Source organism: Quercus robur, chromosome 4 (assembly GCF_932294415.1).
Source record: "Quercus robur chromosome 4, dhQueRobu3.1, whole genome shotgun sequence".
Classification (NCBI taxonomy): Eukaryota; Viridiplantae; Streptophyta; class Magnoliopsida; order Fagales; family Fagaceae; genus Quercus; species Quercus robur.
The window spans coordinates 14,931,701-14,948,636 of record NC_065537.1 but is presented as its reverse complement, the minus strand read 5'-3'; the positions used below and the strand labels follow the sequence as shown (position 1 = coordinate 14,948,636).

The window sequence follows — 16,936 nt, the reverse complement described above, 5'->3', positions numbered from 1 at the left end:
TTCTCGCCTAATACTAAGCGTATCAGCCTTCACGCTCAATATTAAGTATGTATTATATAGTATTTTTGTATACTTTCCATTTCACCTTGATGAATAATAAGTGAGATAGTTATTCTCCTTTTAATAAGAACTTCACCCAAGTTAATCTCCATGTGAAAGTATCGCTTCTTGAATAGTGCCTTAAATTTGATAGTGTTTCAGTCACAACATGAAGCAAATTACGCCATGCCATAAAACGTAAGGAATTATGGTGTAAAACTTACAAAAGGAATTTTGAAAAATTCATACTAAACAATAACATCTTAGATTATATAAATAAATTTACAACTAGCTAGGACTTGGAGAATACACAAAAGTGTCTTTATTTACACACCAGAAAACTTTTGAAAAAAAAAAAAATACTAATTCTCATCGGCCCTCTTTGATAATCTCACCAAGCATAGGTTTAGAAGCATTTCCTGGTGAATTCCCTACATCACCTACCATGCTTGCACTTGCTGATAATGAGTTGTAATAGCTAGTATCGGTTCCTATAGTTGCACCCCCACTCATAGTTGTAACGTTGGTCACATCATCATATTTCCTGTCAGTCAAATATCCTGGCCTTGAAGTTACAATGCTTACTTCAATATCTCCCGAAAGCATTGCCACCACATGCGACATAGATGGCCGTAATGTTGGAGATGCTTGAGTGCACAAAAGAGATACTCCTATCAGTCGTTTTACTTCTTCCTCATTGAATTCTGATAATGTAGAGTCCACAAGGTCAACTTCACGGTTGTTTTCATGCAACTTCCAAGCCTGAGAAAGATGTGTGTTACAAGAGCAGCTTTACAATATTGTATCATGGTGGTGGCAGTGAGTGATCCATTTGTTTCAGTGAATCAACTTTCTATAGGTTCAGAATATGGTACAGAAGAGGTAGAAGTGAGTAATCCAATGGCTTAGAACTTTCAATGAGTCTAAGTTTCATATTGAAGTATAAATGTATTGGTAGTGAGTATTCTAATTGTTTGAATGAATAAGACAACCATGTTTTACAGGGGATCTAGATAAAATCCAGTTCTTTTCCCTAAACTCATCCATAGGCTCATTTTGTGAATCTAACAATCAATCTATTTTAAGAACTCTAATTTAAATGTTTTGGGACATATGGATGAGTGATAAATCAAGATTAACACATTCTTCAATATCAAAGAAAGTGTAAAGTTCAAAATCATGATCATTACAGAATTATGAATAGATAAGAACTAACCAAACAAAATAAGACTTAAGTTTTATCTTGGAATTCATGAAATAATTTTGAAAGAGGCTATTACATAATGTTGGTCACACAAAAAGTAGGCTCTTACTAGGGTAGGTTTGGGTATGGAGACTCATTTCATTTCCTGTTAAGTTGCAAAGTGGACTTATTTTCAAATACACTAAATTAGCAATTAAAATTATTCAGCTTCCTTTGGACGTCCAAACTTTCTTCTTCATTTTTATCTATTTATTTTTGGAAAAAAAATTATTTATTTCTGATAAGTTATGATCCAGGTTTTAATGGTACTTCAACTTTTGGCAGAAGTAAAAAATATATAGTTATGGATGGATCATGACTGTCACAAACACAAAACACATGTCCAGATGAAAAAAAAAATGCTACTGACTTTTTGAAGGAAAAAAATCCATCCAATTATAGAAAGATCATAAATACATGGAACACAAAAATACTGTGCATACCCATTCAAGCAGATATATCTCTTCTTCTTCCAGGCTCGAGTCAGCATTTGGCCTCCCACTGACAATCTCAAGAGCCACAACACCAAAGGCAAACACATCAGCCTTCTCTGTAAGGTACCCACGCATGGCATACTCCGGTGCAAGGTACCCACTATATCAGTAATAATCACACGCAAAGTTTAGTACTAACATAACTATAAAATAATAAAATAAAATAAAAGGATTATATAATTCAAAGAGACAAGGTGACACACTATGCCTCTAGAGTCTTACATGGTCCCTGCAATGCGGGTGCTTATGTGGGTCTTTTTATCATCATAAAGCTTGGCCAAGCCAAAGTCTGATATTTTGGGGACGAGATAAGAGTCAAGAAGGATATTACTAGCCTTCACATCTCTATGTACAATTCGAAGCCGTGACTCCTCATGAAGATAAGCTAAACCTCTTGCTACACCCAGGCATATATCAAAGCGTGTTGACCAATCGAGATTCAAAGTTCGATTTCCTGTCTCATGCAAGCATACAGATTTAATCTACATGGTATAAATAAATAGTTATACACGTATAGCAACTGCAAAGATGCTTTCACATACCAAATAATGCTTGATCAAGACTTTTATTCTCTAGATACTCGTACACAAGGAGTTGTTTATCTCCCTCAATGCAACATCACAAGGTTACGGTGTTGCAAAGCAGATATAGTAGCAATCTCAGTTATGAATTGGTTCTTTCCTTGGTGTGATGTTACAGATAGTTGCTTCACAGCAATTACTTTCCCATCATTGAGTGTTCCCTAATACAATGTACCAACAAAATATTAAAAAATATACATATATATTTTTAAAATAATTACACATCTACATTACTACATATGAATTTAATCCATTAAAGTAAATTAAAAATGGGAGTTTGACCAATTAGGATGGATGTCTTAATATATATAATCTACACTTATTATCTTACTGATGGCTCAAGTCAAACAATGTAAAACAAAATAACATAATATCCATTTATATATACAATTATAAGGATAAAACTCAGAACATTGTAGTTACTTTATGTTTATCTACACTGTGAAGATGTATGTCCAATTTAATCATTTTCAATTTTATGCCTCCTTTTCTCAAAAAATAAAAAATAAAAAATTTCATGCCTCCTGCCATTCATAGGAAACGTATGAGCAGGGATGACAACATTTCCCAATGTAAATGTTCTTCAAAGCATGGATTTCCTTCATTTGGTCCAAAACGTTGATTTTTAAAATAAATAAATAAGGAAAAGATTTGGCTCTAAATATGTTTGGAGCCTTGGGCTCCAACCATCAATGGAAAAATGATATTTGTCTTGTCATGTGCAATGTAAATGACTCACTTAACCCAACCAACCAAGTGAGTCACATGCATTGCACATAACGGGACATATGTCATATTTCTATTGGTGGTTGGAGCCAAACCTTGTCCAATAAATAAATAAACTTTGCCTTCTAGAGTGTTTTCCCTCCAATGATACATTCAATACAGTAAGAAAACTATTAACAACAAAAAAAAGATCATCTTTTGGATCCCATTTCATAGATAAGGTAAACAACCAGACAAATTGTAAAATAAAATAAAAAATAAAAGCGTTATTTGATGCTCCTACCTCCTAGCAATTAAATTAGTAACAAAAAAAAAAAAAAAAAATTAATCTTGTTTTCTTATTACTTCAATTATTTGGTCAGAATCTTCTAAATCCTAATAGTAAAACATTTAGGAAATCCTTTATTCAAGCCAAATGTTATGACTAATTAAAAATGCTATACCCTCCACAAAATATAATTACTCATCTAATGGTGCCCATTAATATCAAATCTAATAAACGCAGAGTCCAGTCCATTTTTAAAATTTTTTCTTAGACAACTGCTCAAGCTTTAAACCATCCAAGAGGATATTAAATTTATGGAATCATCAATTCATCATTTTAAGCGTAATTTGTTTGGAGTGTGACTAGTTAGAATGTGTGTCCAATAATTATATTTGACTAAATTACATTTTAAACATTATAGTTTGGGTTGATTGCAATTAAACCCCTAAACTTTAAAAATGTTTCAATGTACACCTTGATCTTTGAACAACGGCGTTTTACAAACATATGTTCCTAAACAACGGCGTTTTACAAACATATGTTCCTAAACAATGGCGTTTTACAAAGATTAATGTCACACAAAAATGACAACTCATAAACTTAAAACAAAAACAAAAAAGGGAAATACGACATTATTTTGGACTTACCAAAATGCACCATTTTGGACTCATGTAAGTAAACGACAGCATAGGAAATATGGACAGAAGGGGATAACTGAAACATTTGATAAAATACGAGGTTTTATATGTAAATTGTTAAAGTTTAGGGTTTATAAGTAGTTTTCTCTAAATCAGTGATTTTACAGATTCACTTCTTGAAATTGAGATATAGTGCCATAGTGGAATAAAAAATGGACCTCATTTCAATATACGATGCTTTCTTTTATAAGTATACCAAGTGTAGAGAACAAGTTGCATTGAAAGGTTTGAATGTGCAACCAGGGCCAAATAAAGGGAAAAAAAATTGTGTTACAGATTTTACGATATGGCAGATTAGAAAGGTTTGAATTTGGGAAAATTGCCTGAGTCAGAAGATAACTAGAAAATACTCAAAATAGGCTCATTCATTTCATTAAGAACTTAATTTGAATAAATTTTTTTTTTTTGAATAAATATTTTTTTGATAAGTAACTTTGAATAACTTTTTACTCTAACTAAAGTTTTTTTTTATGAACGTGAAGATGCATGTGCATTAGAACTAGTACAAGAAATAGAAAAGGGCTTATGCATATGAGGTTATGAATCTTCATATATTTTTGATCAATTTACTTCTACAATAATTGCAAATGCTAGCTTCCCACCCATCACAGGAACAAGATATACTTGTAAGGAGCCATGCAGACTCACAAAAAAAGCAAAATTAAAATAAATGGAAAAAAATAAGTATGAAACAAAAAGAAAAGGGAGATGTTGCAATCTGTGATTTGATAATTTTTATCGCATGGAAATAGAAACAGATGTATAGCAGCCTTAAACTTATATCAGACAGTCAACTTGAAGGCAATGGGTTGGGTTCAGCCACTAAAGTTTTAATTAGAACAAGGACCTACCTTATATACGGGTCCAAATCCACCCTCTCCAAGCTTATTATCAGGACTAAAATCTTCTGTAGCTGTCTTTAGTTCAGCATAGCTGAAAGTGAATGTTTAGCATCTATTCCAAGGAGCTCTGCAATTTCAACATAAATACAGGTTGTAACACTGAATCCAGCATCTAGTAATCGATTTGCTTGAGTGGTTTAAAGCAGAAAATGCAGCAAATTTTTTTCATGCTAAAATGAGAAACTATCCTTTTCATAAGCATCAACCATAAATGTGTTTTAGTCTACAACATTGTTGTGTTGAAGCTGGAGATTCAATAGCAAGCTTAATATATGGAAAGTTGTCTATAGCCCCGGGTTTCATTGGCCATGTAAATTATGTTTCTCCCTATTCCTTTTTGGTCATATATGTCTGTTTGTGTGTAAATGCTTATTATTCCAAGACAAGTATAGAAAGAGGTTTTAGTAAAAATGCCTACGTATACAAGAAATGATACACTGCATTTTATACTAAACCTAATATGGAGTATGCAGAGGCCACCTCACTAGTCACTAATAGTGAGTACCACAGCATTACATAAAGGAAAGAGTTCCCTTTTTCTAATATGTAGAGAAAACTGAAAGAAGTTTGACAACTATTATGTATGTGCAACATGATTTTTGGCTTACCCTCATCATCATTGGCCGGCGGTTTTCTCCTTCGAACAATATAGAAAAATACGAAAACAGCCAGAAAGCTCAAAACTCCAACACCAACAACGAGACCCACAACCAGACCAGTCTTATTCTTGCTGCTGCTAGGAGGTCTATTACTAACAGTGGGTGTAAATTCTATACCAAAGTAAGATAGTCAATAACATGGTACTAATATCTGAGGAAACCAGTACCTAATCTTTCTAAATTGCAGCTACAGTTTTTGCACTTTATTACCTGGGGTAGCACTGATGGCTGAAATAGAAGGCCCGAGAGTACCTTGAGCAGGTACGCAGCAAGTCCCTTTTCCAGCCCAATAGAGATGGATTTCAAGGTAGTTTTCTGATACCTGAACCGCTTTATATTCCTTCTGAACAGCTACGAAAGATGCACCACCAGCATCCTTTCGTATGTCAAAATCCTTTAAAACAAGATTCCCCTAGGGTAAACAAATTCAAAAATTAACAAAATAAACAGGGAGGATAAGAGGGAGATAATTTTTTAGGAAAATTGGACCACATCAAAGGCTTCATTCAAAATCTTTATCATGATTATAGACATATTTTCGATATCAAAACTATTTGTTTTGTAAATTAATTGCAAAAGTAGTGAAGAAATTACAGATGGTCAAATAAAATTTGAGGGGCCAAAATAGAGAACCTCTAGTGGTAAATTTTGGAATTAATTAGATAATCTCAATTATAAATATGCATCATATTCAAGGAAATTTTTGCATTGATAAAATAAGACCGTCAATATATTTTTTACATGCACTCTTTTTTTTTTTTGGTTAGGAAATGTACACTTTGATTATCATCATAACCCCTAGTCATGGTCATGGTGTGTGATTATTAAACCACACAATTAATGGTTAACAAAAGAAAGTAACACTTATTTACTAGGATGATAGGCAATGCAAAGTGCAAACTTTATTTTAAAAGAAAACACTGTAGTTCTAAAACAATTTGATGAGATTATGAAGACCTGTATATAAATATCAAAGACACGCCTCCCAAGACTTTTCCATGTGTTAGAGTTATCAAAAGCTGTTTCTACAAACTGGAGGCTCACAGTGTAGTTTCCATTCTCGAGCCCTAAGCCATAGTATCTTAATGATGAAGCTGAGAGTCGAGCTGTTTGGAACAGCTCTGAGTCTAAAGTATTCGTGAATTGAGATAATGAAAGCCTTGTATACTTAGCATCATTGGTCCAACTAAAATATCCAACATTGCTAACAGCCCACCTGTTTGTGTCAATCACATAATATGTAGCTGGACCAAGTGTCTCATTATCCCACTCATACACAATCCCATTAGAAGAGGTAATCTAAGGACCACCTCACTTAATTGCAAAGTCAGAATCTTAAAAAAAAAAAAAAAAAAAAGCACTCCTTGATGTTTAAGTTCAAAAAAGGTGATCAAATTTGTGCGTTCATAAGCATGCTATACATTTCAATAGTGGACATGCTTGAATTTAGAATCTTGATCAATTCTAGTAGTTTATTATAAATAAACTAACAGTTGAAAAATGGTTTAACTATCTGTAAGTTGAATGTGAGACTTAGTGCTAAGGACAAAAGATTGACATATTCAAACCCAAGATTTTTAAATACTTTTTAATGATAACCAGTAAAGGGTTTTAGTCAGAGGTTCATTGACCTTATAATTTTTTTCTAAAGTACGTCACATTGCCATTGAAAATTATTGAATTGACACTGGAATATAGCTATGAGCATTGCCAATTTAGCCCTTAAAAGGATAGATACAATATTCATGTGTACTAAAAATTTGGAATGCATCTTCTAAGTACTGTGTTCATATCAATATTTTGTAAGCATTTGAAGTTTCATCACTTCGTATTCTTCTTAGAAACACCAACCCTAAAGTATAATCTTTTCATTGCTTGGCCTGAATACCTACTAATGCTTTCCAACAAGTGTGATTTTTAAATTGTACTTACATCTTCCAGTGCCTTGATTGCAAGGAAAACCCCGTTGAAGACAGTTCAATCCTAAAGGCAAAACACTTAAAGAACAAAAATGCACTTAGGCAAGAAACATGGTGTTTAACGACATGAAACACTAGTTATTAAAGCAGATATATCTGATTCATACAAATTTTATTATTAGTATTAAGTTTTCATTCATGTAATAAAAAATGATCTCTTGGCAATATGCTCATAAGCATTCTCCTTGTAATACTAACCCATCATTGCCCTGTGATGAAAGAGGTTTCTTTAAATGAGTTACGACTTTATTCATTGCAATCACAAGAAGTAAATATATTATGAAACGAACTTCCATGACGAGAAATATACTCAATTGGGCTTTGATAGTCTCCCCTTTACTCTCCAGTCTCCAAGGTATCAAATCAACTAATTACTCTATATTTTTCCAAATGCTTTATATCAAGAGAACATAGATTAGATGCTCATTTGAGCATGTAAATCTCAGTAAGATGATATAACCGGGCTTGACCCATTCTAGTTAATAAAATGAATTCTTTAATTTGAATATTTTGGTAACTGATGACTCCTGAGTTGTTGGAGCTGGAATCTCTAGTTGCCATGCTCAGGATCTCCACGTGTGAGGTAAATATTTTCTTCTTCTTCTTCTTCTTCTTCTTCTTTCTGTTCAAATTCCAGCAAATTTCAATTGATTTTACTTATTTCTTTGTCACTTCCTAACAACAAACACTGACCCTACCTATCCCAAAACTTAACAATAAATCCCAAATTAGTTTGGTATCAAAGCTTTTGTCCTCATCAGCCGCCCATTGGTCCACTCCTTTTAATGGACATGTTTAAGTAATTTACATGCTAGACAGCAGCTAATTGCTTTTCTCTCTATGATCTACTGCTAGTAAAACATAATAATTCTCATAAGTAGTGTGTTGATGATAATTCACACTCCATGTAAAACGAAAGTTCAAAAACAAATGAGAGGACAAGTTACCATGTTGAAAGCTTCATGGCTATCAGAACCTAACAGCTTCACCATCATAATTGGCAAGACTAATAGCATTTTAAACTAGATTAAAAATAGCAACTTGTTTCATTATGGTAAAACTCAACAGTTAAAATAAGAAAATATGGCATTGAGAAATTTACCTGCTGTTTAAAGTTTCTATTGTGAAATTGTTGGCAACTAAATTACTGCATGTTATACATCATAAGATCTGAATGTCAGTTTTTATTCAAGAGTATCAGTTTATGGAATCTCAGAAAAATACATTTATTATAAATTTCAAATACGATAGTATACATACAGTTGCAAATTTTGTTGACTGACCCAAGAAGGAAAGCTTCCCTCTAAATTATTGTAAGACAAATCACTGCAAGCATGACATAAAAAGGATGTTAGATACGTATCCATTCGTTTGGTAAACAATCCCATGTTCAGTATGAAGAGCAGAAGGTAGAAGATGTTAAAATGTAATTTGTAATTGACAAGTGGCTCCCTAAGTGTCAAAGAAAGAAGCAATTGAAATCTAGGAGTCAACAAATAAAGAATCCAGCAGCAGCAAAATTGAACAAGCATGCAAGTGGACACCTCATGGACAATTGTCAATTAGAGAGAAATGAAGCAAACTTCTGTAGTACTCTTGAAGCTTGTAGTCATCCTAAACTCCTAACACATCTATATATAGATGTGAGATGTAAAATGAAGCATGTAACATCCAGAAAAAGAACAATGAAATATTTGTGCTGCAATACTTTGTTTTTTCTTCATATCTAGCATATCAGTAACAACTCTATAAAAGTTAAAAACTAAATTCTACTTCTAGCCATATAATTAAGAACTTGCACCCAACAGAAGAGGCTGGTTCTGGTGATGAAGGTTCAGCTGATGCAACAGCTCCCAACTCTGCAGCAGTGAAGATGAAAACGGTGGCGTATTGATATCCATCACCTATATATGCGCACGGTATCATTAAAACCAAAACTCTGCCGTTTAATCTCAGAGTGTTTATGATCAAGCCAAAACGTTACGTTTCATTTAAGTCAGATATTTTGCCTAAAACTCTGTTATTGCACACGTGTAAGAGGTAGCCATTTTAATAAGATTAGTAGAAGTTTCTCTTCGGCTTTTCTCTTTGAACAATTTCTCTCTGTTTTTTTTTTTTTTTTTTTTTAACATAATCTTTCACGGTACTAAGTTAGACATTAGTCAAGTGACGCTGATGCTTTAAAACAAAATTTTGAAACCACATTATTTAAATCCAGAACCACCATTTTTCCATGTTTTTTATGCCATGCTTGTTTATGCTATCAGCTGAACATGGAGATCCATGTATCTAGCATGGTGTTACTCTTTTCTGACTATAAGATTAGGTCAATACAATTAATCCAGTGGTGATACAGACTTCATTCTTCTCTGTAATTTCTTGCTTCTAGATATAGAGTATATAGAAACCTTCCCCCCCCCCCCCCCCCCCCCCCCCCCCCCCTCCTCTCAAAATAAATAAAGGAAAGAGTTATCATTTTAGGGAATCACTAAATTATTACCCAGATATCGTATCTTTGATTAACCTGTGTGCACTATATATAAATGTTCACTTAGCTAATACAAGATTTTGGGATGTGGTACACAAGGTTTTCCCACCAAGATACCACCCCAAATAGCTTAGTGTTATTAAGAGATCAGTGTTATGCTATCCCCTCAACATCAGATAAAATATAACTCCTTGTATATATACACCAGAGATTCATGGTATTGGGTTTATTAGGAGTGTGTTGGGTGATGTCAAATCTGTTGTTGAGTTAATAGCTTGCTAGCAAGGTTGATTTGGTCATCATTGGAATTGTTAGAGATATATATTATTCATATTAGCCCAATGTAATAGGCCCAACCCTAATTCTACTTTGTGTGCAAGTCAAGTCTCCTACTTGTACTAGAAGTCTATTAGTCTAGGGTTTAGTCACCTATATATACTCATGTTAGGGTTCATTGTAACATAGGAAGTTATTGTACTACACTCTCATATATTAAAGATGTAGCCCTTAAGGGATTCCTCCGTGGATGTAGGCCGTAAGGCTGAACCACGTAATCCTCGTGTTCTCAGTGTTACTCCTCTATGCTTCCTCTTCCGCATCTACTCTAGCATATACAACATGGTATAACACATCGCGTTGCTAATATATTTAACAGGAATGATTATATATGGACGGTTGTCCTCCATTGGTTGATGTGGTGTAGTTGGAGGGAAAAAAATAACATGAGCTTTGAAGATACAAAAAGGACTATGCCTGATCTCAAGTTATTCTCTTTTAGAATTTTATTGGACTAGTTGTCAGATCTTTATTTTCAGTTGTTGATTTGCTAGATTTATGTAATTTTGGTGATTGAATGTATGTCCCGTGTACTCCTTGTATTTTTTTTTTTAATAAATTAAAAAATAATAATAATGAAAAATTTCTTATTAAAAATATATATACATTGGAGATTCAAAAAAGCCTAGTATACAATGAACAAATAAGGGACTTTTCCCGATTAATAAGCTAATTGTTAGGCATCACCATTTTCATTTTGAATGTGTCAGAATGTTGTTAAATGCAAAGAATTTCTAAAATACTTACATCTTGAGAAGAGACACACTTTTTTGCGTAGGCAGAGCACCGTTTAACTTATTATTTCCAAGAAACCTAATAATGAACAAAATAGTACATGCTTCAATACAATAAAGAATAATATCGGAATGTATAATATGCAATTAAGAAAATGAGGTATATTACAAGTAAGAAAGCAAACTCAAATTGAAAAGCAAGTCTGGAACCTGTCCTATTATATTGTTGAAGCTCAAATCCCTAAAAAAGTTATAAAAAAAATTATTATTATTATTATGTATTGATAACAACGCTATTATCACATGGTTGTGTGATACATAAAACTAGCTATCTACAAGAAGTAATTAAAAACTACAATCTTTATGCAACTACAGCCAGTAAAATATAAGCTAGATACACCATCCCTACAAGAAATAAGGAACAAGAAAAGCAGGGATGGACCTAGGTGGGCCCCCCTGGGTCCGAATTTTCTTTTTAGTTATAATATTTTTCATTTTTGTAATTAGCCCCCTTCCAAAACCTTAAGCTCCCTTTCTCCACAATAAGTTTAACTAGCCTTACCCAAATAGCAACTATCCAACCAAAAAATTTAATAAATACAATAATAAATATTCAGAATGGTGATTGTATTTTAGCAAAAAAAAAAATTTATTTTACCACCAAAAAACCAAAAAATCATGTGTTATTAGAGAAGGTAAAGTTTTTTTTTTTTTTTGGTTACACTAAACTAGTATAAATGCCAATTGGCTGTAGAAAGTTGTTCAAAATAAATATAATATCTTATTAAGATTATATCTCTTCCTTCAATTAAAAAACTCAAATTCTCTTGCTTTCTTTATTATTTTAATGAATTGTTTATATTATTTTAAATGAAGTTCTAATAAAAAAAAATTTAATATTGGGTGTATTATAAAGTGAGGTGATAAAATAGATAAAGTAACTTTTTGAGGTGCTAAAAGCTAAAATTTTTAGCACCACCAATGTGAATGCTCTAACTTCAACAAAAAAATAAAAAAAAAATCCTAGCTAACCATGTTTAAAAAAAAAAAGACATTATTTTGTTTTTGTTTGTCTTTGTTGGTAAATGATTGCATCTTAATGTATTTAGAAACAACAATTTTGAGTATTTATAATTTTTTAATACTATATGGATGCCTATTTGGAGTTTTTTTTTTTTTTTTGGTTTATACTCTGGCCCTGCTAACTTAAAATCCTAGGTCCATCCCTAAAGAAAATGATAGAGAAAAGGTAAGAGAAGTTGAAAAGAAATAGGATGAGTTTAAAATACTATGAAAAGGCCCCTTATTCGATTACAAACAGGTTGAAATCATTTTGCATGCCATGAGAAACCTGATAACAATATCACTTAATTGAACAGTATTTATGATTTAAAATTTAGTATAAGAACCCATAAAAATTTCTTTCTTCAAGTTGGGGTTGTCCAACCTAATAAATAGCAGAGATGTTCCTAGTTCCATTGCTTTGAACCAACAATCAAATTCAACCTAAATTCTAGCTGTGACAATGGGCATTACTTATAGCTGTGACAACTTTAGGTATTCTCCTATATTGGATGGAATTGAATTAGAAATACTAGTATTCCTTAGCACCCTGCAACACATGTAACTAAACTGTTATACCATATTCTGGAAGAGCAATAAAGAAGGAAAGAAAACATGTATATTCTTCGTTAGGAATTTGAAAGATAGCTGCTTTTGTGTTTTCTTAAAAGATACTTAGAGATGTCATATCCTTTATAAATTCCAGTGAAGAGCTCCCATTAGTCAAGTCACTTATTCTCCTACAATTTATATCACACATGATATTGTTAGCTTTATAGATCTACAAAATACAAATAAAAGTAACCAAGTGATGTAGACATTCACAAGTCTATCAGAGAAGTCAAATTGGCAAACATTAAGGATATTGGACCTTTAAAAGAGTTTCCTTCAAGCCTCCTGCAAAAGCATTTTGGAGTATATAATCATAAATTGTGCACAAATGAATATTTTCTGTAGATTGTAGAAGTAAACACTAATTTTTTTTTTTTCAATAATAACTCCTACAATAAACAATGTTACTTTGACTTTGTAATGAAACTTGAGCCTTATCAAGCATGATTTAGGGATAAGCAAATAGGATGGGGCCAGCCATATTGTCTTACAAGGTAGTAAGCTTTGACCAATTCCCTATGAAGTTGGGTATCCTGCCCGTGAGTTTAGTGTCGAATGCCCACCTGAGATCACAAGAAGTATTTCCTCACATCTTATCACAATCTTTTGTTTTTATATTTATCATTATGTGTATGTTGGAAAGTTTGCAATTGAGAAAAGAAGGATTCTCACCACTAACTCCAGAACTATCAAAGTAGCTGTCAAGGTAAAGAATTTACATGAATCAACTGATATTTGATATCCTATCCTCAGCCAAAACCAAATTTTAGCAGTAACAGTTAATGAATGTAACAACAAAGACAGGCCTCAAGCCAAAATTAAGTTCTCTCTACTAACTTCTTGTGAGAACAATTTTAAAAAAATTTCATAGTAAGTATCTACAAATCAAATATCAAATATAATGTGATTACTGGCACCAACTCTCTACAATAGCTATATCATTTCTATATCATGTAAATTATATTTTCAAAAATTATGATTCACATTTTTTTCAGTCCTGGGATATGGTACACAGTCTTGCACATGAAAAACCTTGCAATATGTCAAATAATATTTGTTGTCACAAAGTTCTTACAATCTTGAGCCACAGACATGATATTTCAAGAAGCTTTACAAGAAACATTTCCAAAGTCTAACTCACTGAGCTATATAATTCAATCATATAGATTTTCAAAACTTACACTGAAAATGGAAAGACATGTTGTACTAAAACTTACATCTATTCTAATTTCACTAAATTCCCAAGCTCAAATGGGAGAGAACCAGTGAAGTTGTTTGTTGAAAAAGACCTACAAAATCAACAAGTAAAACAATAAATTATAAACCAAGGTTTTGATTCTCTTCATCAAGATCAAGTGTGTGAAACACAGAGTACTAGCCCAAAAAATGTTGTGAAATGTAGAAGGCATTAGAATTGTACACTTGCATCTGGGTGACTACTACATTCATATTTTTGTAAAATTCTTCTTCAAAGATTTTTATTGAGAAGTTAAACATGCATCCTATGGGCCTTGAACCCTAGAACTTACCCTCAATCCTATTATTGAGGGAAGATGAAATGCTATTTGAGAAATTCCTCATTCACAAAACCCTTCTTGAAAAATTTTACCATAGAGAAATGGTTGTATTTGAAGACAAATAATACCTATAAAAACAACTCCACCAAGATGCCACACAGATGACTTACAAATTTTGAATGAGATTTACTTACAATGATATTAAGTCTGTAAGATTTCCAAGTTCCTTTGGAAGTGTCCTTGATAGTGCATGGATGCCAAAACTCCTACATCAGAAGAAGAGAAAGCTTAACTAACATCAGCTTCACTATGTCCTTTTGAGTTTTAAACCAAAATTCAGATAGGCTTACAGGTATTGCATGTGAGATAGATTGCTGATGGATGAACACAGGTTACCAGTCAAGTAATTTTGGCCCAAATTCCTGTAACAGATGTTGCAAACTTAGCACATTTAACAGAATATAATGAAAATGAACAATCCTGGAAAACTAGTATACCACATCTACTACAATTTTCAATTGGATGACATGATGAAGTACACTTTCAAGATCTAAGTTCAATCCTAGTTCCTATACAAAAAAAAAAAAAAAAAAAAAAGGGTTCAATTCTAGCTTACATGAAAAAGAAGGTAACTCTTCCCAAAAAAAGGAAAGAGAGAGGGGGGGGGGGGGGGGGGGGGGGGGTAGAGAAGTTAATCACACTATTCATACAAAACACAAGTAAATTCATACCAAAATTTTTAGAATATCTCAAGAATATTTAATTTTAACAAAGATTCATATACATAATTATTGGTTTGCACATAAAATTATACCACAAGGGGTTTAAGTGCTACACTCAAAACCTCAAGATGTGTCATATTTTATGGGAAAACATATGGGGTTTTGTCTGTATTTTTTCCTAAAATGAATGTAGGAATTGGTATTGAAAAATGACCTGGAGTATTATATATATCAATAAATGACTCTGTTATCCCTTATCTATTTCTCAGTGCAATATAAAGTAAATTTATTAACAAGCGCTAGTATGAATAAACCTCATCATTTCCTCTATAAAAACAAGATGGAAAACGAATTAAGATCTATGTTACTTACCCATAAAAAAATTATTATCGGCCATTAACTTCCCCCACCACTGTTGTTTTCCCAAGTTAAGTTCACTTTAGAGATATCCACCTCTATACCATGCTAACCACTGCTTTTTTTATCAACAAACTAACAGAATTTTCTATAATTAGTTGGTGTTTGTGTGATGGGGGACTACACACACTCAGCAGAATACTCAAGTACTTAAAAAGCTCTAGACACCCACCTTAAATATATAAATAAACAAACCTGGTCTAATAACCAAATGTTACAGACAGGCATATATAAAACAACAGATTAAAAAGGAATTTGTCTGTAATGCACAGTGGCAACTCACCTGTCAACCATTTTTTTTTTTTAAATTACTTCTTCTTTGCTCTTGCACTCTGTAAAGGTACATAAAATGATAAAATATGAGTTTAATGAGAATATATAAAAATAAGTTTTGCTTCTTCTTTGCTACTTTGTTCTGACACCTTAAACCTCTTCAACAAGCAATTAAAATAATATAATCCAACAGTTTTGATACTAATTTGCAACTGATATCGATCAATAACCTTACATCTTTTCAACAACTAGTATCATATAATAGAGGTGATCAACTAGATTATTTATTTTTGTTTTCAATTAAAAATATATATTCAACTAAAATAATTGATGTTAATATACAATCGTGACGAGTGATTACACCATAACATGGAACACCCTCACACACGTGCAATAACTTCTCATTTGATGGATAGCGTTACTTCATGGGATTTGTTTATAAAGTAATGCTACAGTTACAAACTATTTTACAATATTTTCACAAATTATTAATGTGGCCAACTTCTTACTAGTTGTCATATAAGCCCACTACTAATATCACTTTTTCATTTATCGATAGCCACTCACTACATTAGCAGTATGTAAAAAAAATTGTAAAATAGTTTATATGTCTAGCATTACTCTTGTTTATGTATTGATATATTAGTTGAAGTGGTATTTGGGTATAGGTGTGACTCTTGGAATTGATATATCTGTTCACAATATATGTCTCTTCCCAAGAGGTATATGCTTGCATATAAATACTTTGGACAATCATTTGCACAGGTTACACAATTTCTATGATTTATCTCTCTGCAAAGTCAAATCTCTACATCTGTGATTCCTAATTTCCTAGTCTAATGATACTACCATGTCAAAATATTTTACCAGTTGAACCAATTTGACATGAACCATGCAATTTAATTATTTCTTTTTTGAAAAAAATGTATAGAAATTGTAACTCTAAGCAAAAATGGCTCAAGAAACAAAACATGAGAATATATAAAAGAAAGACATCAATTGAGTGATGTGGCAAGTAGAGTTAGACGAACACTCGCATTTTATAAAGGGGTTGTGGTTTTGGTCATCGAAGGAGATGGAGTCATCGATGGCTGCTCCACTGCAGGGTTCTCCACCTATATTCCATTGATTTGAATTTGCTGAGATCTCCCATTTTTGAAATATTGTATTCAATGCTCTCACTGAAATC

General features: G+C 32.5%; 1 protein-coding gene and 1 long non-coding RNA gene across 2 annotated transcripts; both read right to left on the bottom strand.

Annotated features, from left to right (window-relative positions):
- Nucleotides 1–5,582: 5,582 nt before the first annotated feature.
- Nucleotides 5,583–7,968, bottom strand: LOC126720667 (uncharacterized). Its single transcript, XR_007653594.1, has 4 exons — nucleotides 7,897–7,968; nucleotides 6,565–6,941; nucleotides 5,818–6,019; nucleotides 5,583–5,718 (listed from the first exon to the last, which is right to left on the bottom strand). It is a non-coding gene; the product is annotated as an uncharacterized LOC126720667 (long non-coding RNA).
- Nucleotides 7,969–12,680: 4,712 nt separating this feature from the next.
- On the bottom strand, nucleotides 12,681–15,768 carry LOC126721438 (probable LRR receptor-like serine/threonine-protein kinase At1g56140). The gene is made up of 7 exons (XM_050424470.1): nucleotides 15,758–15,768; nucleotides 14,686–14,757; nucleotides 14,530–14,601; nucleotides 13,310–13,381; nucleotides 13,032–13,103; nucleotides 12,875–12,946; nucleotides 12,681–12,756 (listed from the first exon to the last, which is right to left on the bottom strand). The coding sequence occupies exons 1-7, from the start codon at nucleotides 15,766–15,768 to the stop codon at nucleotides 12,681–12,683; spliced, it is 447 nt and encodes a 148-aa protein (XP_050280427.1).
- Nucleotides 15,769–16,936: the final 1,168 nt, after the last annotated feature.

Bases quoted from the DNA above. Each gene is read 5' to 3' on its own strand.
- LOC126721438 (XM_050424470.1), bottom strand. The intron at 13,104-13,309 runs GTAAGACAATAT...ATGCTTTTGCAG, and splicing joins TGGTCAAAGCTTACTACCTT to GAGGCTTGAAGGAAACTCTT. The intron at 12,947-13,031 runs GTGAATGTCTAC...TATAAATTGTAG, and splicing joins TTGACTTCTCTGATAGACTT to GAGAATAAGTGACTTGACTA.